At 42.3% G+C, this 26,871-nt stretch overlaps 1 protein-coding gene across 1 annotated transcript in view; it reads left to right on the forward strand.

Annotated features, from left to right (window-relative positions):
* Positions 1-21,548: 21,548 nt before the first annotated feature.
* The window catches only part of rybpb (RING1 and YY1 binding protein b), a 19,748-nt gene continuing 14,425 nt past the window's right edge, over positions 21,549-26,871 (forward strand). Inside the window, exons 1-2 of the mRNA XM_029432285.1 lie at positions 21,549-21,754; positions 22,348-22,473. Of these exons, the coding sequence (XP_029288145.1) occupies positions 21,729-21,754; positions 22,348-22,473 (152 nt within the window). The 5' untranslated portion in view covers positions 21,549-21,728. The remainder of the gene's footprint in view (positions 21,755-22,347; positions 22,474-26,871) is intronic.

The following is a 26,871-nucleotide window of genomic DNA, read 5'->3' on the forward strand; positions in this document are numbered from 1 at the left end:
TGTACATCGCTCTGCCAAAGTGGCTGGCAGAGCTACTTTTAGGGAGCCTTTCTTTCCTAATAAATGGAAGGAAAAGCACTAACCTTCTTTTCTAAAGCATTGATTGAAGTGGAAAAGACTGTCTGCACTAAACGGGACTGCGGACCACGCAGTAGTGATTGATTCATCTGGCATGAATGGAGGAGCGCCATCAACACTGCTCAATATCATCGGCAGTGTCTAGCAGGCGAGAGAAAACAAACAAGGAAGCACATGTCAGGACAGACAGATGAGGGCTGCGAGCGAAGGCTGCGGCACGGGAGCCGTTTGTTTGAGAGATAAGAGCACCCCGGGGCCCGAGGCAGCCACGAGATGGAGGAGCAGAGGGCCAGCAGAGACTAACTGACACTGGCCAGCTCAGGCGTGAAGATGTCATACATTGGCAACAGTGGCAATATCCACTTACCCTGCAGTAAAATAGATTTCAATTTGTGTCCCCTGAGTGCGTTGATTTCTGTAATTGAGGAAGACAGAAATTTGCCAAATTTGTCCGGTTTTGTGATCCTGATGGGTCAAACCTGACTTAAGGAGTGACTGATCAAGCACTGCCACAGTGTTGCCTCAGGTTTTTTCAAGGCGAATTTCATCCCGCATGAGTGAAGGCAGCTCAGGAGCCAGCGGTGATGATGGCTTCTTTAGGTAGGCGGAGTCTGTTGTGTTACCGAGATGGATGGTGTCGTTAAACACCTCCCAAGAAGAGACAACCTCCTTGCAACACCCCCTTGGGAGCGAGCGCCATCATCTCTGTGACTGAGACGAGTTGCATCGTGAGAGCCGGCCCATTTAAAACCCCCTTCGTTCTGGGGACATGAGTACAGGGACTGCGCGGCCCCCGCAGGCGACGTTTCCCTCGCCCCACTGGGGTTTCACATTGATTAAGTGACACCGGGCTCTGTTGCCGTTTTTCATTTTAAAGTGGCCTCCATATTCCCCCATTAGTGCAGACGTCTCGGAGCCTGACCGGGGGATCCGCGGCCAAGCTCGGCACTTCACTTGGTTCTTCTGCAATTAATACTCCTCACCAACGGACATTTTTCAAGAGACTAGGCTGTGGTTTAATGAACGTAGATGATAAATTATACAAGGCAGTAATAAATGTGATGTCGATGCTCTATTTTCACCTAGATTTGATAAATTAGCCCCTTACCCGTGTAGTGAGTGTGCCCTTTGACCCCCAAGGGTCTATGAAAGTGGAGTAATGTGTTCAGAACTCATGTGGGCCACTGTGGTAATTAGCCCATTAGCAACAACACATTTCTAATAACGAAAGGCTACTAAGACTCGTGACATTAGATTTTTACCAACAGCTGCATTGTTCACATACTTACTTGCATACTTTATATGCACCTGGAGAATGTAAAGTAAAATTCTAGAGGACAGGTCAAGGCCAAGTCCTCTCTAGCCGCCATCGGAATATCTTTAATAAGAATATAAAAAAGGAACAATTGCATGCAGTAGCTCATCCTTGGCCTTGGAAATAGTAGTTTGACAAAATAATCTTTTTGGAATAAATTTACATTTTTGTTTCTATGCTTGTTCACTTTCTTGCCGAAAGTTAGATAAGAAGATACATTTCACTCTAGGAATTCAGTGCAACCAGCCAAGAAATAGTCTGGCATAGTGAGCTTCTGTAGTATTAATGTCTAAAGACATATATGCATATGAATGCAGCATTTGTAGGAAACGGGACAAGATTGTGGTATCGGAAGTGTTCAGGATTCGGTTTGTAGTGCGGTTAGTATTGACCAATCACATTTGGGCTGGCTTTGGTTGAATGCAGATTAACAGTCCGTGTGGAAAGCAAAAGAGGCCGAACGCATTGGCGGAAATGCAATCTCGGATCCCATCGACTATCATGTGATCACGATTTAGCCTTTTATTGCCATAAAATTAGCATGTAAAGTGACTACTTGTGAAACAACCGTTTCGAAGACGTCGTCTCTCAGCCCAGACTATTCTTGCGTCTAAGCAAACTGTAAAAATGAGCAGCGCACAGAGGAGTAAGTCTTGGCCCTGATATTAGCTGGCCACACCAGAACACTTATCGCATGGGTAGCCAACGCGGTGCACGCGGGCACTTAGTCGCCCGCAGAGCATGTTCTAAAAGTAGCACTAGTCACCACGGAGCATACCTGTCAACATTGGAATTTCAAAATAAGGGAAAAGATTTTGCCGGACTCCGCCCATATTTTAACAGCTCTCAGCAGCCAATGTAAACACATTAGGGACGGGTATATACATTCAGGAAATACAGACATGTTTATAAGATTTATGCATTTTATTTGATGACTTATTATCATCAATTTATTTGATGATTGATGAGTTGTGTGGCTTTTGTTTCCCCCGATGAGGACTTCCATGTGATGTCAGAGTTGGGAAACACAAACACATACTCTGCGACTGAAAACAACGCAGAAGCTGAAGGCTACATTATTTTTGGCGCAAAGCATCGACATCTATTCCCTCAGCTTTGCTCACTTGGTTTGCCTCCGAAACAGTTCTTGTCACAAATTAAGTCATTGACAGTGTATGTTTTTGTGCCTCTTGGCATGTTTGTGTTTGTGCTTGGACGATTTTTCTTGCTGGCGAACATCGCTTATTCCGCCGTGTGCAATGCTAACATCTGAATGGCACACTTTACAAAAAGCACGAGTTTGCCCGACTCTGCTTTTAATAAATAAGGGAAGGTCTCCTCCCATTTGGTACTTACATAAAGTTTTAACTTGTTTGGCAGGTACAACTGCGTCTCCATCTATCTCCCGTTCACTGTGACTCTCATCCATATGTTTTCTTCTGTGTTTACTGGCGGATAACGTTTTTCAGCTAAAGTTAAACATAATACTTCCATCTGCTTTACCGGAGGCCACTTTTTTTTTGAAAGGTTAAAAATACGGGATAATTACGGGAAAATATTTAAACGGGAGAAAAACGGAATAGAAGTAAAAATACGGGATAATCCTTGGAAAAAACGGGAGGGTTGACAGGTATGCCACGGAGCTCCGTCTAAAATGTGTATTTAATTGTTTTGCTGTTTGAAATAAAATCAATAACACTTGAATTATTCTTTATTTTAAAATGACAATATTGAATATAGAATTTAAAAAACTAAAATGTTTTATGTATATATGAACCCTGTAAGCTAAATCTCCATTTCCCTTCTCGCTGAGACAAGCTAGTGGGAGCAGCTACGGTGGGGCGCTAGGCTGCGTTGTTTACGCTAAACATGGCAGAGAAGCGAAAGAAAACTAACCATTTTCACAATGATTGGGAGGAAGAATGATTTTTTACAACAGCGAAAGAAAAGTGTGTATGTCTCATTTGCGGGGCGACGGCAAAGCGGCACAATGTGGAGACACTTCGGTACGTGTCACAAAGCTACCATGCTAACTAACTAATTAACGAACTAATTAATTAACTACCCACCTGCAGCACTGCGGGCAGAACAAGCCGAGAGTTAAAGCAGCTTTGGGCAGCAGCATCTCTTTTCACCAGGCCGGTCAATAAGTCACAGAAAGCATCGGGAGCTTCATTTAGAGCTGCACATTATTTAATAAAGTACAAGAAAGCCTTTTCAGACGGAGAGGTCTTGAAAGGGTCAATGATGTTATTGAAAACACTGTTCAAAGACGAGAAGAAAGGTTCCGATGTCATCTCCTCTCTCTCCGATGTTACAAAGTTAGTGGTTTGTACAAACAGGATATGATCTGAAGATGTGACAGTTAATGATTTCCTATAAAATGTTACAGAAGTGATACTTGTACTAAAATATAACCGGTGTGATTTTGAACAAAATGCTACTAATAATAATGTGCTCATTCATACAAAACTGTCAATAAAGATATTTACAGAAATATCAGAGATGTGATAACTCTGACTTTCAAATGTTGAAATAGATTGAGAACATAAATAAATAATGTTGCATGTTTAAATATCTGTTTCCTACCATAAATCATTGTTAATAATCATTGTGAGGAATAATTAACATTAACATGTGATCAGACAGTCTCTTCACATATATGAATATTTATTATGATTATTATTAATGATAATATTATCATTCATTCAAGGTGAACCGTGTAACTATCTTATTCAGGAAGTTTGTATCAAACAAGTAGCCCTTCGTATTATTCAGTACCCTTGAAGTAGCTCTCAGTATCAAAAAGGTTGGCTTCCGAGGTTGCTGTGTTATCGGTAGACATATTTCTATTTTACTGTTAAAAAAAGAGTCGGGCTCGCTGTTTCCCCGTTTCCAGTCTTTATGCTACGCTAACCAACTCCTTATTATTATTTATTCATTTATTCACTTCACGTCATATTTAATGGGAAAATATGAGAGAAGTATTGATCTTCCTGTCTAACTCTCACCAAATAGGTAAGCAAAGTATATCTTTAACCCAAGGTCAAATTACCAGTTTTCCTGGGAGTTTTCAACCTTGTCTCCTGACGTATGGGACGTCTGTAAAGCATCTTAATCGCATTTTGCGGACAAAAAAACGGTCAGAAACACATTATCCTAATGTGGGTAACCATTCTGCATAGAAATGCAAAACTAAAAGCAAGTAACATATGAGAGGTTTAGGACTTAAAATGCCATCTGTTGTATGTGTAGAGAAGAAGAATGTGACCATATGAACTAACACATGGACTCATTTGAAATCATCCAGGTTTTATGTCTGAAGATTAAGTGAACCATTTGCTTGCCCCACTGTGTATAGAAATTAAAAAGAAATTATCTCACTAATGTGATAATGCATCCCCTCCCTTGTTTTTGTTTCAAATGGGAAAGGCAGCAGCAAGGACAGTGTGGTCGCTGCCCCCTCTCATGCTGCCTCTAGTTGATTGTAATAGAAAACTCAATCTCCCCTCCCGCTCCTGAGAGGCAAAGTGATTCTGGTGCTTGAAAAGATTAATAGCCCTCAAGAAGAAATTAATCAGGTGCTCTCTAGGGCCTGACCCCTCCTATGGACGTGCAAATAGAAATCCTTTTGTGCACCCTCTTTCTCTCACCGGCCGTGTTGCCTGGTGCGGCTCTGCTCTCCCTTTTGTGGCCTTCGTACTGTATCATGTCGCTCCATGCTTGGACAGTGAAGAGACGAGGAGCGGCTCAGGCGCTCGCGGAAAAAGGGAAGCAGGTGGCCGTTCCCTTCAGTTCATTCTTCGGGGCTTTGTAGTCGACCCTTCTTGAAATGAGTGGCGTATGGTAATGAGGGAATGAGTGCATGGGATGTGTCAGTGTCTCAGGCTGACAGCACTGACAGGGAGGGATTATCTAAATGGGCTATGTTCATGCTCCTAATCACAAAAGAAACAGTGAAATACCCCCTTTTCCGCAGTGTGTGGGAGCGCATGTGTGTGGCTGCGTGTTGACAGCGCCGGCATCCACTTGTCGTCAGTAGCGTTGCCTGGCTGATTCACTCTAATTGGTGTGGGCAATGTCCGTTAAATCACTCCCTAACTCTCAGTGGACATGTGCTATCAGGCGGCTTAATGCTGCAAATTGCCTCTGACGTGCTAGAGCTGTGTGTTTGTGTGTGTGTGTGTGTGTGTGTTTGTGCGAGAAAACCTCTCATCGTTATACCACCTTGTTAAGTGCGTTGGATTCGCAGGCGTGTGGGTAACGTGGAGTTGAGTCACCTGGAAGAGCGGCCACTCATGAGGCTTCTTCACACTTTGATCTGCTGATATCTGAATGTACATTTTACTATTTTACTTTTCCACTTAGACATTACAATGCTACCCCCCTAAGACGTGACAGATGAGATACAGTACCGCCCGTCCACATTTCACACTGCTAAACGACAGTGCATTTTGTAATGAGGCTGCTTCCATGTTGCGCTGTTTCGAGCCCGCTCTCCTCTTGCACACGACAGTTGTTCTGAGCCAGTCCACGTTTGAGCGTTCCAGCTCCAGTCTTGTGTTTGTTTTCATTGCTAAAACGGCTGTCAAACACGATTAATATTTCAGTGAGAGAATGTGCTGGAAGGAACCTTTAGGTGCTAGGGGACTTGGAAACAACAAGCCGACAATGTTGCATTCTGGCGTTCTCCCTCTTCGACTGCTGTATATGTATTCGCCTCTATCCTGATCTGCTTTTGGGGAACTGAGCGGCTCTTTTGAGACTTCTGAAACAAAGCAGCGCAGGATGGAAATCAAAATAAAGTGCGTAAAGCTCTTTTGGTTGGTGTCAACAAGCTGTTGGTTTATCACTTCATTTCAAGCAGTGGTAGTTTGAACAATCATTGCTCTTTGTTTCCTTTTTGCGGCGGCAAGCAGATCAGAGCTTCATCCGAAGAGAAAAGGGGAAACCTCTGAGCAGAACCTCCAAGGCGGTACCTGTGTTTGCTCTGCCTTGTGTTCACAGGAGGTGCCCTTCAGCCTTCATGTCAAGTCCACGATTCTGCCCCTCTTGGCTCAGAGTAGAGCAGCCTCAGACTAATGATGCCTCACGGATGTTAGAATGTTGCAACCAGACGGTGAACAAAGGTTTCTCATGCTCGTATTCCCTGAGCGCTTCGCTGACTAGCTCCCCTGACACCACCGATACAGGATCTAACCTCAGATAAAAGCTTCTGCTTGAGCGTAAACACAGAAACACACACCTCTCCTTTTCTAAATTTGCTCGGCAGTGTCAGTTCTACTGCTTCTGTTGACATGTCCTAAGCAAACAAACACACGGACTTTCCACCCTGATCATCCTGCCATGTTTCATCTAAGGCACCTTCCCAGTTAGTCTGCCGCACTTCCTTTCACCTGCTCTTTCTATTCCATGCTCTGTCTCTCACACATTCCCCCTCGCCCTCTCACTCGTGGCTTTCTTTTTTATCTCCACCCAGCTTGGCTTTGCAGATCTCTTTAACGTGGTGTCAGCCAATCCATGTACGTCCCACCCAGTCGTGCAGCGTTTTCCAGCGCCTCTCCTTTCCACCCCTACACACACTACAATACTTGGCCTCCTACCACATTCCCTCCCCCCTGGGATGAGTTACATGAAAGCAGATACCCACACATGTGTTGCAATGCCGATCCTGTCAGCATGTCATGGATTGGCCGCCCGGCGCGATTCAATCGCTGTTCTCTGGCACGGAGAGGTGTAGATTACATCTGCATGGTTCAGCGCCGTGCCTCCCAGCTGACACACGGCATCAACGGAGAGGGGAAAACATGGGGGCTTTGGGGGAGAGGAAAGGATGGAGAGGAGGGGGGGAGGAAAATCACTGTCAGTCTAGCACGACTTCAAAAAAGCAGCTGTCTGAAGTTTCTGCTGTCTTTATAGTTTCTTGGAAATACTTCTTCTGATTCTTATCAACGAGCCAGACTTGGGGCTAATGAAAGATTCCAGCAAGCATGTTAACAAGGAGTAAAAAGCAGAAAAAGACTTAAGTGTCATCAAGTTTACAGAATGTGGGGCCTCAGCTTCGCCATCGTCAACTGCCGCAACTTGATTGGCAGCTCAGTGGATTTTCCTGACATCAGAGCAATGGAATACACATGTTGTACCTTTATGTTGTGTCAAGCTGTGGGAACAGTGTCAGATCAGATAAGAACTGATAATGTGGAATAAAACTATCTGCAGGCTGCCTGTGAGCTGAGTGGCTCTGCAATTTAAAGATAACCAGCTTGCACTTGGATAACCGTTGTTAAGGTGAATCCATTTACTTGTGCACAAGGGCTGTTGAACTCTGAACCTTGGCAGAGCGGCTGCTTTGGCTGACCTTGAGCACGGGTTGAAAATGTGTGTGCTGAGTGGAGACTTTGATCTCTCTGAAGTTGTGTTTCAACTTTTCTTTTTATTATTGATAATAGGTGTTTTATCATGCAAGTGATTGGCCAGGTGTGCTCTATTTTTTCACTCTTCACACAACTACTTTTGTCACTTGTGTGTAAAACTAAGTACACACCATGAATGCCTTTGAGGAGAGATCGTCTTAAAGTAATCTCTATAAACAGATATTTGTATATGAATGCAGAATCTGTAGTCAATGGAACAAGATTTTGGTATTGGAAGTGTTCTGGTTTCCGTTTGCAGTCTGAGGGCTATTAACCAATCACGTTGAAGCGTGCTGTGGTTGTAAGCAGGTAAACAGTACGTGTGGAAAGATGTGGTTATCAGACAATGTGCTCCGCCAACATCGCGGAACACATTGTACGAAATGCAATCTCAGAACCAGCCATCGTCTAACGACGATTTCACTTTTTATTCAGCTCTATAAACAGATATTTACACATGAAGGCAGATACAAAATCTGGTCACAGACGCCTCTCAATTCCAACTCCATTCTCACGCCTCAAACTGCTAATCCAACTGTAAACAATGACCAGTGCAAGCAATAATCAAGTGTCAATATCTTGAGACAAAGCAGAACATGGATGATCAATCAATTAAGAAAATGATACTTCATTCAAGAAAGCATATTCAACAGCAGCGTAACCCAAGGACCCTGTGCAACAGACTTAATGAAACAGACAACATTAATTGGCTGAGTGAACACCATAAGATAAAAGATGGACGTATTTCCTCACTTGAATAACATTAGATCAAAAGACTTGAGATGCATATTTTTGGTAATACATCTGTTTGCAGCCTGGTCCAGCCCATCCTCTGATCTCTATGAACAGAGAGGGAGGGTGATGGGAGAGTGGGATTTGCTCCTCTTTAATATATCCCAGCCCTGAGTGTGCAACCATAACGTGAACTAATCTCTCCAACACAAAAATCATTGAGGTGCCCGCCCACCCACACAGCATTTATCTCTGCGGGTGAGTCAGGAGACTCCAGCCTTCACATATCTGTGGGAGGCTAGCCTCACTTGTGGATTCACTTGTTGGTCGACAAACAGTGCACACTTGCTCACACACCTCCCCTCAGCCTGGGTAAAGTTAGAAATGTCAGGACCTTTTTCAAGTGGACAGAATTAAGAGATAATATGTCACTTCGCCTTAAGGGGTCAAGTGGAACTCACTACAAATGCTTATTACTCAGAACTACTTATTTTATAAAACCTGTAGTGCTTCTGGATAAGCTTTTCTGTTATTTTCTTTTCTAATTATTGCATTGATAGGCAAATATGGCAATGTCTTTACATGGTGAGTACTATGTAGCATTAAAAGAATGGTTCAAAATGTTGAGAAAAAATGTAATTCACTCTCTTGTGGGGTGATGAGAAGATTGAAATCACATATATCACACTAGCATAGCATATGGACTGAAAGTGAGAAGAAAAACAGCACGTAACTCCATAAAAAGTATGAATTAAACCAACGAAGCCCCTGCTTCATATTTAGCATAAAGACACAAGATCAATCTACTCATCTAACCCTCTGCAAGGAAGCTTATTTCAGAAAATATTTTTCTATGTTTTTGAAGAGCTTGTAGCAACTTAAAGAACAGAGAGAGAGAAAAAGAGAGAGAGAGAGAGAGAGAGAGAGAGAGAGAGAGAGAGAGAGAGAGAGAGAGAGAGAGAGAGAGAGCGAGGAGAGAGAGAAGAGAGAGAGGGAGAGAGAGGCCGAGAGAGCGAGAGAGAGAGATGAGAGAAATGAAGATGGGTGTGAGTTTGAGAAAGACAGAGACTATGTATGAGCATGGGTGTACGAGAGAGAGAGAGAGAGAGAGAGAGAGAGAGAGAGAGAGAGAGAGAGAGAGAGAGAGAGAGAGAGAGAAGCCTAAGAGCCTCATTCTTGAAATGTACAGCTTGGCAGTCTCACAACTGTCCAGCCTGTTGGAGGATGCAAGAATGTGACAGAAGGCATCGTGACAGGATCTAATAGAGAGCAGACCTTGAACAGTTTCGAGAGAAAACGAGCATCTTGTCATCTTCCAAACTGTGATATGTCTATTTAGAACCTAATAGGAAAAGTATGTTGTGCTGCTGTCCAATTGTTCGCTATTGTTTTGTGTGTTTGGCATCATTATTACACATTATCTCCACATTTGTTATTTGAGTGACCATAAATCAAGTTAATGGGGACTTTTTACTTAATGGAAATCACTGTGAACATGAACTGTGCATGTTTCATTTTATCTGTCTGTGAGGATAATAGGTTGAGTCACAATGACATAGTGTGAGCTTTGTAACTTACTTTAACTAGGTAAGCTTGGCTGGCTGTTAACAAATCTGTATCTACCTCTTGAGGACTTTAAAGTAGTCTGACTCACAGAATGTAGACTTTGCATTGAGGCCTTACGTCGGCCGCCTATTTCAGACGGAATTCAACTCCCCTCCACTATCTCCGCTATGTTTTTTGCAATAGCACCGTTGTTGCATCCTGGGTTTAGCACCACTGAAGACAATTGTGATCAGCTTAAATAAATACAAACCACGTAGAGCATTTATTTACACTTGAGTTGTAATCATGATGCATTTAGCCAGACCTTCCTCCAGTGCTGGCACAGCACTAAAACAATAGGTCTGGTTATGCAAGACTAACTTCCAAGTGACCTAACACCTCATCTGGTCACCATGTTGGAGGTCCATTGCTCTTTACAACAACACTTGAACTTGAAGGCAGATGGAGTTGCAAGTGAAAGTCTGCAGCTGACAAAGCAGTGCTTTAAGTTAAATGCTAACATGCTCACGATGAGTGATAATGTTAGTGTTTAGCAGATATAATGTTTACCATATTCAAATGCAATCACATGACATTGTTGCTTGATCACATGACAAGTTGCAGGCAACATTTAATTTGTGACTATTGACAAAATATTTTAACTGTAAGTGAACTGAATTCAATAAAGACACATTTTGTTTGCAAGCCCATTATCACCACCGCCAAGGAGGATATGTTTTCCATTTCAGTTGTTTTATCTGTCTGTCTGTCAGCAGGATTAATAAGGAAAAAATACTGGCCAGATTTGAATTATCATGGGCCAAGGAAGAAGCCATTAAATGTTGGAGCGGTTCCATATCACGGGGCGGATACTCATTATTGTTCACTTTAGACTAGAGATAGGGCATTTGGCCGTGGCGAATGCATTCTAGTTTTCTTATGTGAACACCAAGCTATTTTGTTCACAGTATACCTAGGGACAGAAACATAAACACAGAATATAATTCTAATCCTGATAAGATCATTCAGTTTTAACACACGGAGCCTTCGTAATTCTTCGTTTTTCTCCCTTGTGCATTCCGAGTCTTATTTCGTGTTGCGATGACACAGTGCTGTAGCATCTATCCCGGTTCCACTGTGTTATCATGATTGCATTTCAACCACATGAGCATGTAACACTCGCTCTCAAGGAAGAAAAGTACAAGCACCGAGTAGTATTTTATATGTTACAGTTACATGGATGAGTGCAGCACACACATAACCTGCCCTGGGCCTGTTTCCACTGTGCAAACACTCGCTTCAGTGGACAAGGACAAGCCACAACCTTCTCTGACATGACAAAGCAGTGGGCTGTGTAAAAGTCTGATCCGACACAGCTGCTTGACTCTTAATGGTGTGTTTCTTCTCACATGACAGACCTTCTCACAATGTTATGACCGCAAATTGTTCATGCTATGTGGGACCATTAGAGAGATGCACTTATAGGATTTATCTGGTAGTGCTTTGACCTCTGGTGATAAGCTATCTGTGATATGTGGAAATGTATGAATATCTTATTGGTGTGTTTCCCCATGTAATAAATCAGAATGATGGGTCCTGTTCCTTAAACGTGGTTGACAGAGTTTGATTTAATTGTTGATGATTTGACACTAATTAGATTTTTCAGTCATGCTATATGGATGGTCTGGCAATGTGGGTTTATCAGTCTACCACTTGGGTCCAGACAGTAATATCTCAATACCTTTTGGATAGATTGCCATGATATTTTGTATAGAACTTTATGGCCCCCAGAGCACGAGTCCTAACAACTTTGATGGTCCCCAGGCTCTTCCTCTAATGTCACCATGAAATTGACATTTTGTGTTTTTGAGGGAAATGGGTGGACTCTCATAAAATTTGTTACAAAACATTTATGTCCCCCTCAGGATAAATTTTTCATCTAGTGCCGTCATCAGGTCTAACATTTTAATTTGTCAATTACTTTGGTTTATGGCCTGCAGAACTAATGACATCCCCTTCAAATTACACTATAAGAAGACTAAGATAGAGAACATGCTTAACATTATACCTGTTAATTCCCTCAATGTTATTCAGATGTCATTCCTGTGGAACTAGCTTCCAGTTTGTGTTTGGGAGGCAGACACCCTCTCCACATTTAAGAGCAGGCTAAAGACTTTCCTTTATGATAAAGCTTATAGTTAGGGGCTGGCTCAGGCTTGCCTTGGACCAGCCCCTAGTTATGCTGCTTTAGGCTTAGACTGCCGGGGGACACCTCTCTCTCTCCATTAGTTTGTCCACATTGAAGAACAGGCCCCTGTTTTAATTGCTATACACATATAAATTCATTCACTCATTTACATCACTTGACCTTTTGGCTTATGACAAAGAATTACAATAAAAATGTAAGATTATGTTAAATGAAAACATTATAAAAAAAATTAAAGCACAGATGACATCATGCAGCCTCAGACAGCGATCAACACAATCTACTGTACACTCAGAATATCCTATATTGATGTGTTTTGCCGCTTGCATTGTTAATGATGTTGAATTTATTAACATGCTTGTTTAACTCAAGTGTAAAGTGTCAACAGCTTCTTCATTAAATCAAATGCATGACGCCCACGTGGTGCGCTCTTGTCTGACTCTCCCCCTGGAAGACAGCAAAGGGCAAGCTGTCGAGGAAATCAGGTGTATTAACAAGTCAATGAGAAATTCATGTGTGTATAATTTCACAGTGAGCACATCTGACCTTTGTTAATGATGCCACTCAAACCTGCAGGTGGTGTTTCTCAAATGAACTCCCAGGGGAGCGGCTTGTGTGGCTGCTGCTCTAAAGCAGCTCATTCCTCCTGACTGGTAGGAACGGAAGGATCCATCAAAGGCGAAAAGTGAAAATAAAAGGAAACCGTTGTCTGAATCACTTTACATCAAAACTCGCTTTTTTTGCTGCTGTGATGTCGTGCACCAAACTCCTGTGTGTGTGGTTGGTATGCAAACATCTTTTCATTGGTGAGCCCTCATCTGTGCATACTTTTTTTTTCTTCCACCAATAAGCGGAGAGAGTTGAGGAGGGGGGAGGCAGACTTTCTTCTTCCCTAGCTAGTAGAAAAGAGCACCAGGCTTTTACATTCACAGATGCTTAAATTCACTCATGTGCTGCTTCTGGGATGGATCTCTCTTGAGATCTTTTTTTTTCTCATCTGAAAATGACTCTTATATTGGTCTACTCTGGCTGGAGTACTGTTGTTTTTTGTGTTCTGTTTCGGGGGGTGACAAAGTCCTTGAAAAGCAATTTATCCTCTCCCATCCACAGCCACCGTCTACGTGCTCGCTCTTCCAGCTATTTCCAACCATCTCCTCCTCTCATCTCCTGGAGCCCTCTTACTCCATCTTAATATCTGCCGTGCTTTCATCACCTGCTGACTCATCCTCTCAATCTCACCGCCTGCTGTACCTCCCCTCTTTCTCTGCGCTGGATCACACACTTATCACATCTAGTATCGTAAGAATCAAATGTGAAGGCCGGCTGCTATCTCACTGCTTAAATCTCCCCATAATGGAGCCCAAGGGTATCTGAAATTGAGTGTGAAGACTACATCAAGGTCATTTACTCCGCCCCACAGGATAGTGATGGATGTCTTGTCTGATTGCTCGATTTGGCTGCCCTACTTGAAGAGGGGGAGCATATCCTATTGCACTTTCTGAGTGTTGCTTTTGAGCGGATGGCCAAAAAGTCATCCCTAGCGGGTAGAGAGAAGACATAGGAGGGGATGGAGAGGAGGTGTAATAAGAAAGGTGGTGATAATGTATAATAGCCACTGGAGCCTGGGGAGAGAGGCGTCCTGTATCCAGATTCCTGAGTAAACATTTGAAGGGATTAAAATAAAACATATTGATTGCGTGATGGATGGCACAACATCCGTCAATACGCTAATCTGCCAAATTGACTGCGCCTCTCGGGGCATTGTGCGGCTCCAAACAGCTGGATCCAGTCATAGAAAACCATAAACATCAGCCGTAGTCAGCTGAAACCTTTCCCAAGTGCCTGTGATTTATAATCCCCTGGATTGTGTGTGTGCACTTGCGGGAATTACTTTAGACTGCGGTTGGACATGTAGGGCTCAGCCCATGCAATTGTATTGTCGGGGTAAAAAAAGCCTCATACACTCAGAGAAGCATGATCCAAAAGTGAACCAAATTGTGTGTCTTTGCCATTTTTCTTGGTCCATCCACTTTCTTAAAAGCAGCGTTGCGGAGTAGAAATTGGTGACCCATGACTACCCTTCTATCCAATCTCATTTGTCACGTCTCTTTATGCATGACTATTATGAAGATTAGATTCATTATCTCATTTGATTCACTATAATAAACTGTGTGATAACGTCATAAAGCCATGTAATTATATTTGGGTCTGAATTCTGAGCAAGGGATGGGACATTATCAACACGACAAAAAAAATAACACATTTTGTCGCGAAACTATTATCTGGCAAAGAAGAATTTAAACTCCCTGGCACAGAATACATTTCCCTACTGACTAATAATCTAGCCATTGGATTGGAGACAAAATAAACAATTGAGCCTAGAATTTATTTTTGTTTGCTCTGAATAAATGTATTCTTTGCTTGATACTAATTTCTCTACAAAACATTACTTTTGCACATGAAGAACAAACTTTACATGGTGCTCTCAGAATAGCGACAAAAACATAATTCCGTAAAGTTCAAGAAAATGTGGCACACAGCAGGAGTCACGTATGAATCCAACAGATGAGGTGTTGAGCTGTCAGATTTGTAATCAACAGGCAGGTAATTGACAAGTGAAGCGTGATTGTCTCAGTCTTTATTCAGTGTTATGTTTGAGAGTTAACAAAGCGTGAGATTGGGCTGTGCCTCTACTCTGCACATTCTCAGCTTGCAAGCCTTTTGTTCTGCAGCCCTTTGTGAAGCCTGCCCTGGATTCATTGAAACTCTCCACTGCTGAGAGAGCTGAAGGAGCTGCTTTTTTTTGTCACACACCCTCACTCTCTACTCAACACATGCACACACACACACACACACACACACACACACAGGCATTCACAAAGGCTGAAGCTCTGCCAGCATTTCGTGGGATAATCTACCTTCCTGAAGGTTTACTAAAGCACCCTTCCCTCCCTCCCTTCCCACCACTACCCCACTTCTTCTCCTCCTCCCTCCTCTTCTCCTCTCGCCTCCTCCTCCTCCTCCTTATCGGCCCCAGTGTAAGCAGCATGTGGTTTCCTGCCAACTTCTGGGAGCCGTGAGCAGCCTCTCCAAACAGGAACACGCATGAAGACATTCCACCGCAGAAGGAAACAGTGTCCTCAACCGCCCTCCCCCTCTCCTCCAATCCCCCGGTAGGCGCTTCCACACATCCCACACAGCTCCGCCGGGGCTTGACCACTGGACAATCAGCACACATGAACTCACACAAACATGCACAGACACACAAGAGCGCACAGACTGCAGCCATTCAGCACAGCCATGGACATGGAAATGAAGATGGGTGTGAGTGTGAGAAAGACAGAGACTATGTATGAGACAGAGTGTGTGTGCATGGGTGTACGAGAGAGAGAGAGAGAGAGAGAGTCCACAAAATCTATAATCGTCTTATTTCACATCATTTATCATCATTCATCAATGAGTTTGGGGACGGGGGTCTGACTCCAGAGAGTTTGTCTGTCTGCGAGTTTGGGCTATTTGGCTTCCATAACATGTCTTCTTTCAGACTAGTGGAAAGAAAACATCCGAAATACACATTTTCATGTTCTTTTACGACACTTTGTCTATTTAAATAAATTTGATTTGATTTGATATTTGTGTGTGTGGATTTCTCCTAATTTCACCAAAAGTAAGCATTAGATGATGCCTTATTTACATATTTGAAATTACAATTTCAAAAAACTTGTAATACTAAAAATGATTGTACCATACTTGTTTCATTCCTATTTATATTTTGAACTTAGTTAGAGAGGGGTTTGTTCATATATATCACATTGTATACCTAAAAACATGGAAAGTTATTTTATATTATGGCTGTTGACAGTATTTTCTGATTACATACATGATACAAAGATACATCCAAATTTCCCTCTGTAAAAACCTTTCACTCTAAAATGTCAACAAAATGAAACATACACAAAGATAATTGTCTAAATGTAAGTAATCAACTGGGGAAGTTTCATGATTTCATTTATTAGTCAAAATATTTACCCTATTCGCCTTTAGTGTCTCCCCTAACGTGCGTATTCACCGCATTTGTCCATGAGTTGTTAGAGAGGTTCTTCTGTACATTTCTTTTTTTTATTGGCAATCCATGAAGGCTTTAGCTGAAAAGCAAACATCACTGTGAAGAGTACTGGGAGAGCAGTTGGAGGGCTGTTATGTGCCTGTTAGAAGGGTACATTTGTTTAACATTGCAGGAGGGCTCTTTGAAACCAGACGGCAGGTCTGGCTAAAAGCAATAAATCTACACAAAAAAAGAAGAAAGAAAAGAGAGGCAAAGATGCACTGTTAGTTTTCATAAATGTGGTGAGATACAGACAGACAGACACATGGACATGGACTCTGCAGGTGAGAGGTCAAGTAGGTTCAATCGTGGTAACATAGTCAAACCAGAACAGTCGCAATAACATTCTGGGTGTCGTCAATACAAAGCTGAAAGATGAATAGTCCTCTTACTTTAATGACAAAGGCAGCATCACTGTGAAGAAAAAATAAACTGTGTAATTAGTAGTCATAAAAGGAAAAAACCCATAGGAGACTTATTCTGAACAAAAGATAAACAGAAATTGGTTTTAAAAAAGAAAGACAGGCAAATAAGGCTTTAAATCAGGGGTGGGGAATCTTTTTCCTATCAAGGGCCATTTTATATTTTACAACATCCTTCGAGGGCCATAGTAATTATTGAACTCATAACCTCCACAATTTATTTTAAGACACAGCCCATTCATTTCACCTTTCTTTCATGCTGTGCAAAAAAGCAACTTTTTTATCCATGTATCTTTCTGTTTTATCAGACATCAGAAATCCTTTATTAGTCCCCCAACGGGGAAATGTATCTTGTCACAGCAAAAGAACATATGAAGTAAGAAGGCAGTAAACAATAATTAAATTGAATAAAAAATAATATAAGTACCAAGTAGTTTATAGAAAATAAAGTGAGTATTGTAAATGGCAGTGATAATTGCACAGCAGTGGTGGAATAGTCTGTTCTTGGTGTGGTGGTCTACCTCTCTATCTTTCCATGTTTGTATGTTACGCTCTGGAGAGAGCTGCTTGTTCGGCATGTTTCGTGCTGTAATGATGGTAGAGATTAATTTTCATCCGCACAAACTAGGCACACTGGCCTTTTACTTCCACTAAGAAATAATCGTTCGTCCATTTCTCCTGGACAGTGCGACATTCCGCAGCCACCTTTTTCTTTTTTACACTTGCCACGCTGCGTTCACTGATGTCAATGACTGATGTTTTTTTTTTACATGACATGACCACGTGATGACACGTTCCACTCGTGTTGTGTTCAAGGACCCTGACCTTGGCTAGGAAAAACAGTCAGTCGCCCGATTTATTCTATTGCCGTCTAGATTTTTTATTAAAAACATTCTAGTGGATTTTTTTGCGTGCGTTTATGAATTACCTCGAAGGCCGGATCAAATGGTCTTGCGGCCCGTATATGGCCCGGAGGCCGGAGGTTCTCCACCCCTGCTCTAAATCATGTAATATCTTCTCTCCTAGCATGAGAGGCGTATCGATTGGGGAATGTTATTGGGGGATCCTGTGAGAGATGATTAATCATAAGTCACTTTTCTCCTCTATGTGTATGGATCAGTGAGAGAGAGAGAGAGAGAGAGAGAGAGAGAGAGAGAGAGAGAGAGAGAGAGAGAGAGAGAGAGAGAGAGAGAGAGAGAGAGAGAGAGAGAGAGAGAGAGAGATTTAGCAGCCAATTCTGCCCCGCTCTCTCCTTATCTCCTCTCCTCAGTTTCTGAATGTTTTTCCAGGTACAACTAAACAGTGGAAATGGCCCCAAACAGACATTTTGAGAGCCTGATTTCTTCCCTCCTTTTCTGAGTGGTTGAGCTCACCAGGCAGATACGTGGCACAGCATCATTTTGTGTGCCCACAGAAATGGTTCAGTGGCGTATTGAAATTACACAGTGGGCTCTCTGGTAAATTTGCAGAGGAGTTTTGAGATTCAGGTCAAATGTTAGATGCTCATGACAGACTGAAGTACTTGAGGCAGGAGGACTTGTGTTTAAGATGTTGAACAGATTTATTCTTCACAAAGTTTAATTGCCACATACTCCAGTGTCTTGTCTTTTACTGCTCAAGCTTTGAAAGAGTCCTTGTTGTTGAGTTGCGCAGAAAGTATTAGGATTTAATAAATGTGTCTTAAAGTCTTGAAAAAGAAAGAAAAAGAACCTGCTTGGCTTTCATTTTGGAAATTTTACACCTGTCTTTTTGGTTTCAGTATTTGGAAAACACAGTCTTTGATTGCCATGATACTTCAGGCAATTTTGGCATGGTTAATGCATTAATAGGCTTCAACCAAAGTGCTTGCAGGATGGTGCAACCACCTTTCCCACATCAGAAATGTTAAGCAAGAAAAACTGTGGTTATGGCAAATCAAGTGTGGTGAAGGTATGGTTAGTGTCAGGCAACAGGAAGACTTTAGGTTAAGGAAAGTTTGTGTTTATGGTTAATAAAAGTCAAATGGTAACTGGAGGTCTGTGATGGAACGGAACATGGTGAAACAAAACATATGATTTGTTGACACTTCACTGTGTCATTGGAGCGCCTAAAGAAAGTTATGACCAGCTCACTTTGATTTGTACTTCATCACTCCCGTCACAGCAGCAACAGGTGTCGGGCATCAGTTTGTAGCTTCATGTCACTGGCTTCCATTAAAAATGTCTTGCAGCCTGTTGCTGTGTCGCTTGTAGTGTGAACAAAGCATGGAGCTGCCAGTAAGCTTCATCAGAACTGCTTGTCGGATGGTCGAATGACTTCCTATGCAACTGTGGCTGTGCCCAATAGATCTAATTTAATCCTAAAACCGACATCCAACATTCACACCGACCTCACAGGGTTTGAACTTCTTTCTCCACTTTTTTCATTCTTTACACAACTACTTCTGTCGCTAAGAATTAACTCCCCTGCCCCCTATGATTTCCATCTTTTCACATTGCCTTTGAGAACTCAGACTACACGTCGTACAAATTTCTTCTCCTCAAGCATAACATACCCTCTTTCTACACACTGCGTCCTGCATTGGCACTCAAAAATGTCTTTGGACCTAAATCGGGAGGTGCCAATATGGACTTAATTGTGATGAATGATGATGTTTGATAGGCATATTGGCTGCTGCAGAGTTTGAACCTGTGAGTTATCCAAATACTAGACATTACTCAGTTTTTACACATTCATGCCTAGAAGCAGTACAACCTAAATATTCTGCTATCAGACAAAGCGACCCTGTGGAGTTATTGGTATTCAAGGCTGCATTGTGCTTCAAACAAAGTGCTGTTCGACACAATGGATGCAGCCATATTCACTCTCAACTGTTTTGTAATGTTGGTAAAAACAACAATCTGACAGTGACCACAACTTTCTATGAGTCTTCTGGAATGAAATGTTGCCATTTTTGCATTTTCCTTTCCAAAGTTATTTCACTGTATCTCACCTCTGGTTTGTTTTACCATCTTAATGTGGTTCTCAAACTCAGCAACTCTCCTCTCATAAATAATGAATGAGGGCTAACTGTTTGTCTTGTGAAATCGTCTGTAAGTAATATAAGCGCCTTGCTCAAGGGTGTAGTTGATGAGAGAGGGAAGAATCTCCTCCACAGGTGCGCTTCTCTCGCCTTTGGTCCAGCTGTTCTCTGTAAATGTTTGTTAATGCATCCTTTAATATGTTCTTCATCCCTGTTGTTGCAAAGATTTAACCAGTCCGCACAGGTATCGTGGTCTAGGAAAATCCTACCTGTGAATACCAATGAACACAGCTCGCTACACTGTATGCAAGTATTGTGTAACTTGCAAGCTAAAACAAGAAAAAGCACAGTTTTCACAGGAACTCATTACGGAACCAGCGAGGCAGGGCTTAATGATATTTTGACTGAATTGTAGTTATCAGTAGGCCACCATTAGCACAATTAGAGCAGCATGCTGTAAGCTAAGCAGAGGTAATCACTGGGCGGAGGGCAGACTTATGTGGAGGCATGGATATTCACTCTGAACAGAAAAGGCAATGGATTCACAATAGGACCTGGAGCCGTGGAGAGCGGCTAATGAGCCTACATGATTCACTCTAGGTCTCTCCCACCGAGAGCCTTGGCCTGGGCAGAGTGGAGGAGCGCAAGATGTGTGTGCTCCAACACATTCCATGATGCAGCCTGTCAGAGCCAGGAGGGTAAAGTAAGGGCCGATTAAATGTTTCTCTTGCTGGATGAATAAAGTTATTCTGTGTCTTATTAGGCTCTTGAATCAATAAAGAGACTGGACAGGTTTAGTTCAGCAAACAATGTATCCAGGAAGGCTGTATCTTCCCCATTCAACCTGATGTCCCAGAAAGCTCTTGAGAAAAAATACTTGAAGTCTAATGTGTTGTAATATGACTATTCTCAATGACAACATATAGTCTGTACAGATATGCCTAAACCTCAATGCAAGGGAATTACTTTACAAAATGAAAACTGTCTGTGCACATAATGTACGTGGAAATCTTTTTTTTATGGAGTTAAAGGAGGCATTGCCTAAATTATGTGCAGCATTTCTTCACAATCAAAGGATAACGTGTTTAAATCACATCCTTTGTGTTTTGTGTGGAGTTTGCATGTTCACAGGGTTTCCTCCAGGTACTCTGCTTTCTCCAACAGTCCAGAAATATGCAGTCCTGGTGAACCTCAAACTCTAAATTGCCCATGCGTGTGAACATGAGTGCAAGTTGGTCCATTCATCATGGATACATCTGTAACATTATAATTACTAATAATACTATTATTATTAACCATAAATTAGCATGGAAGCAGCTAGACCGGAATTAAAAACAGGATTTATCAGAACTCCACCTGTCGAAAGAGTTTGGGCTGGTTGCACTTTTTTAAAGGATTTTTTAATAAAAATATAATGACCTATAATTTCTTTTGACCAAACTGTAGTAATGCTTATTTTTATTTTACTTAGCTTAAATTAATTGATTTAGATATTTGTGTATTCTTTCATTTTTTCTTCTTTTGTCTTGTAAAGCATTTTGAATGTGTTTTAAAAGTTCTATATGCATTTGTTTAATTACAGGCATCATAAACGATATCAATATTCCAACAACGTAATCTTTATGTAGCTCACGGCTGTGGGTTAAAGTGAGGTCTGTCAAATTTCCTCTAGTAGTTATTAAAATAGCTACTAAACGTCCATACAGACTTTTAAACCGATTCGCGCTCTGATTGGCTGGGTAGCGGTCACGTGGGGTTGTGCAGTCAGTCGCTGTACCGTGCCTCGAGCCAGCGCTGAGTGGAGCCTGTCTGCCAACAGCTTCAGCAGCGGCTCTATCTGGAACCTACTATACTCACTGACAATTAAAGGAGGCCCCTTTTTCTTCTTATTTCCGAGGACTATTCTTCACCATGGGTGACAAGAAGAGCCCTACCAGGTAATGCGATCACCGACTGCCAATTTCTACTTTGTTTTGTGCGTTTTGGGCTCGATATTTGGATGCCTTTCCCTCACACAGGGATCGTTTCTCCCTTTTTCAGTTGGTATGCCACAGCTAGCTAGAATAGTGCAGTCACTATGGCGGCTTCTCGCTCCCTACAACCCAGTCACTTAACAGACAAAGGGAAATTTTTCAGAGGATACGCCTGCCATTCCCTGAAACGCTCTTCCGTCTCGACGAAGTCTTTTGGAGGGTCAATGTCGAAATTGACATTGTTTGATATTGGTTTTGTTAGCCGACATGCTAAGCTTCGATGCCGAAAAATTTAGCAATGCTTCCCTGCCTGCTAGCCTAGCTGGCGATACAATCGGACGATGTGGAGCTTCGCCACTGTGGGGTTTTATTTATTAAGAGCTGTACTTGCCGGGACTCGAACCCAAAATGAATGACAGCACCATAAATTGTGCTGTACTTAGTAGATTGTGTATTACACAACGTGTTATGTTTGTCACAATCTCCTTTCTTGTTAATTCATGAAATAATGTTGGTGGTATTTCAAAAACTAACTTGACCTTAACATTTCATGTCAGGCCAAAAAGACAAGCCAAACAGACTGCTGATGACGGCTACTGGGACTGTAGCGTATGCACCTTCAGGAACACCGCCGAGGCTTTCAAATGCAGCATCTGCGATGTGAGGAAGGGCACATCCACAAGGTAACGTAGCGCTCCCTCTCTCTCTCTCTCTCTCTCTCTCTCTCTCTCTCTCTCTCTCTCTCTCTCTCTCTCTCTCTCTCTCTCTTCCCCTCGTCTGAGCGTCTCGTTTTCCCCCTGCTTGGCTGGCTGCAGCAGCATTGCATCGCAATTTATGGGAATGACAACTTTGATCGACAGCCTGTTTGTCTGTGAGCGAATGCGGACTTGTTGATGGACATTCTTACAAACATCCCCTGCCGTTGTCTGGATTATCCGTAGTTTCTTATTTTATGCGACTGGCATTGCATTGCTTTTATGCATTCGTCTAGGTAGGCTGGCTGCTTCACTAGCCAAAGGGGGCGGGGGGGGGGGGGGAAAGAGGGACCATACTTCATGATGGCTGTACAGCTATAGTGCAACAGCGAAAGGGCTACTTTTTTTTCTTTCTTTTTTTCATAGAGTGAAACAAGCATGCGTGTGCATTTCACCTACCTGTAGGATTAGGGTTCCTCTAATGGTCTGACAGTCAGATGTATTGTGCATGAGGTGGATGTACAGTAAGGAGATGTTTCTTAGATTAAGACATGTGTTTATAATCAGGATTAGAGATAAACCCCAGATGTGCACTTTATATATGTCTTTGTCCATCAGACTTTTGTACCATGTAGTTTAAGCCAATACCATGGTGTGCCCAACCTGACTCGAGTGTCCAGAAGAGCTTCACCTGTTTGTTTGTATTTTATTTTACAAAAATCAAATAGTTTGTTTTTTAAATGTCAGTCCACACATTTGGCTATGATGAATCATGTTCAAAACTCAATATGCCACACACAACTGAATTCACTCATGTTTGCTCTCAGAAGATGTTTCCAGATCATATCAGTATTTATAGCAATAGGCTTGAATGTCCCAGACATTTCCCCTGAGCTTCCCTCAGAATAAATTTTGTGTGACGTCAGCAGAAGACTGCATTTTATGGAAAACTGAGGTGAAATCGCTTTATAATTGAAATGTCATAACAGGATTCCCTTTTGATTGTGTGTACACTGATGCGGGGAATGTTTTTGCTGAGAAGGTGCATGTACCAGTGTACCACGGTGTGACTTTGTTTACTTGTGTCATTGGTTGCATGATAAGACCGAGAGATGGATGAGTCACATGTGGGTTTGTTGACACGTCCCCTGCACTCTTAACCTTTCCAGCTGTGGTATTACAATGAGTGGCTCGACTGACACCCCTGGCATACCGCAAACGGGGAGAACACACTGACGCTGGTTTACTGAAAATCCAAAAGATTGAGCTCAATCTTAATTGTCTGGCTCCCCTCCCCTATGATCTTTTCCTAGCTGTCTGTAGCTTAAGACCACAGCTGATGATGCAGGCTGAGCCTGCTGCACGAAAGCAGGAAGCAGAGACAAGCATGTCGTAGCCATCCTGCCACTGTGCTTTGGCAACAGCCCAGTTGCCTCTATTTGGTAAATGGGAGCACATGACATCACACGAGTGGTTGTCACCCGTTCCTGTTTGATGTGAATATTTAACTCATAAATTCATTAATGCGATTGTGTAGTTGTGGGGCTGCCTCTTATTCTAATGAGTACTAATTAGCTGTCTTTTCTTCACTGTTTGATGTATTCCAGCAGAGCATGGGACAAAGCAACATGCTCTTAGCTAAATGATTCACACTTAAGGCTTTGTGTGGATGTTTGTCTTGTTGCTTTTAATGTGCTTTTAGTCATAAAGACACGTGTGTTCACTAATTAGAGTTCCACACTACTGGTAGGAGGCAAAACTGTTCTTTTCTCAAAGTTGAAGTTTGATTTGGATCGTCAATTTGTGTTTACTACAGGATAGGTGAACTTGGATAGGTATTGATTTGTGTAGTCAGTGTGACATGATTGTATTAAATTGTTTTGAAAAGCTGTTGGTACAACAGGTAGCAGTCAGCAGACATTTAGTGCGTTGGCACGGTGGGTAGCTGCAGGTTAAGGCATACAGGGGTCTACCTGCCTGTCCTAAGTGACATTCCAGATCTGAACAGTGCTACCACCCCCTTGAGCTTGATACATCCATCCCTCACAGTGTGCAGTCATTGAGACGCAGACTGTTTCTACAGGTGTTGATGGAGAACACACAATTAACATGATCCACAGTGAGTGACAGATAGGGGCTTACACTCTAGGCTTGAACTGCATTTTGTCCTCTGCCAGTGGTAGATAAATTAGGTAATTGTGGGTCACGCAGCTGTGATTTGTGCAAATGGAGGCAAGAATGTGTGTTAACGAGAGCAAAACTCTGGCTGTGGCATCAGCATGCAGGGAGAGGCCCCTTTCTCCCCAGACCAGCGCAGCCTAACGAACCTGTTGACCCAGTCCAACTCAGTGATGTAACATGATACTCAAGTAGGCTAAATCTAGCCTCTGCCAGTCCGACTCTTAAACAAGAAAGCACTCGGCTTTTTGCACCTGACCCCACTGCTAATCTACAAGTCCAAGTAGCCAGAGTGTTCAGTCTCTGCATTCAGTGCCTGCTTCTTTAGGTAATTGGAGAAGGGCTTGCATTAGCATCCCCTGTGAGGTGCATGCTATCATATTTGAATGTTTCTGGCCTCTGAACCAGATCACTGCCTGAACGTGACACTGTGTTGCTGTACATTAGTTTGCTTTGTGGTGGTGTTTGGTATGCACCCCCGTCAGCCCTGGGACCCAGGGAGAAACCATTAGGAGTCCTCTAAAGTTGATCGATGGTGGGGATCACAGGAAGTCTTGAGGTATCTCATTATTTGACTGCTGTGCTGTTATCTATGCACTGTTGCTCTGTTGTCAACCATTTCAAGTAGCTACCATCTGTGCTTTATACAAAACGGAACACATGGGTGTCTCTTACTGATTAGCAAAATGCAGTAGATTAAATAAACCAATTAATTCCAAATGATCTAAGCTCAGACTGCTGAAAGGACACAGAAGCTGAACTATTGCAACCAATATACTTTGTATAAATCAGTGTAAGGGGTTTATAGGGGTTTATTATAGGGGTCAGATACAAGGCCAATAGTAAATGGTCTTGAAAAAAAGGAACACAAATCTTTAGAGGTGCATAATTTGAGCAGAAATGGCAACGTGACACTTGATATTTACCATACAGTGAATGTAGATGGAGAGCTTAAAAACAAAAAGGAAAAGAGATCTAATCAAAAATGTTTGTGAAGTGATCTCAATAGCTGGAGTCCGGATTACTCAGTAAAACAAAGCCTGACCAAATGTTTCTGGATTGACAGTGTGAAATTTGATGTCAAGGTTATCTTGGCTCTTATGTAGCTAATTTGACCTAAATCAAATGACACATGACATTTTTTTGCACTCTTATCTGTGTTTATGTCACCATGCTGTCTCTGTAGGTTTACACTAGCCATCTTTGATTGTACTCAGTTAACAGGTGAGGCCATGCTTTAAGTGATAACAAGTGTTTCAGTCACTTGTAGTTTAGACTGACATGTGAATAATGTCATGTACAAATATTGTCACAGTATGAAGGGATTTAAGGTGAGTATAACATGTTTGAGTCATGAGTCAACTAAAGGCAGTTACTGTAATCGTCCATGACTCTGTAGATACTTACAGATGTTAATGTACTTTAAGTAAATGTGTTTTGTATTTAGTCTGTGGCTTTATAATTTGACCATATGGGAAACTTGTAAATCCACAGGTTATAAAAGTTAGAACCAGGATTGATAAACAGAATCCAAATGGATCAAATTTAAAGGATACACCACCTAAAGCCATGAGTTAGTAGTGGTGCTAAGAAATTCAACTGCATCTCTCTCTCTTTGTGTAATTGTTGAGGCTGCACAATTATTTGAAAATAATTGCAGTGTGTGTTTGTGTGTCTCGGTGTGCGTGCGCCTTTTCTGTCTTTTACAATGATGGAATAGAGTCATTATAATCCGTGGATTCTACCACTGTCGCATTAAGGCAAATTGTCTAGGATAATGGAATTACATAAGAGGGACATGCTGGCGCTCAATTTATATCTGCACTTCCTCGCCTCCCCCCTGCCCCCACAGCAGCCCCCGCTCAGGAAACTGCTTTTGCTTATCCAGCATTATCAGCATCTGCACTAAAACCCTAAACACGAGCGGGTAGCCCTAATCTTTACATGTTAATTGCCGGATTTAAAAAGTTCTTAATTACTTCATGGGATTTGGCAGAGTGTGAGTGATTTAAATACAGTAGCCAATTTGGCAATTTGTCAAAAACAGAGGAATGTTGAAAGGGGTATTGAATCGGGGCTCCTCCCCACACAAAAATTAGTGCGACGGTGAGGGAGTGAGGAGTCTCGGGAAAATACAGAGGCATATGAGGACAGGGAGTGAGGGAGTTGTTAAGTGTGGAGTCGCATCTAGCTGAGGAGTACTGAGAA

The sequence above is a fragment of the Cottoperca gobio genome, chromosome 5 (assembly GCF_900634415.1).
Source record: "Cottoperca gobio chromosome 5, fCotGob3.1, whole genome shotgun sequence".
Classification (NCBI taxonomy): domain Eukaryota; kingdom Metazoa; phylum Chordata; class Actinopteri; order Perciformes; family Bovichtidae; genus Cottoperca; species Cottoperca gobio.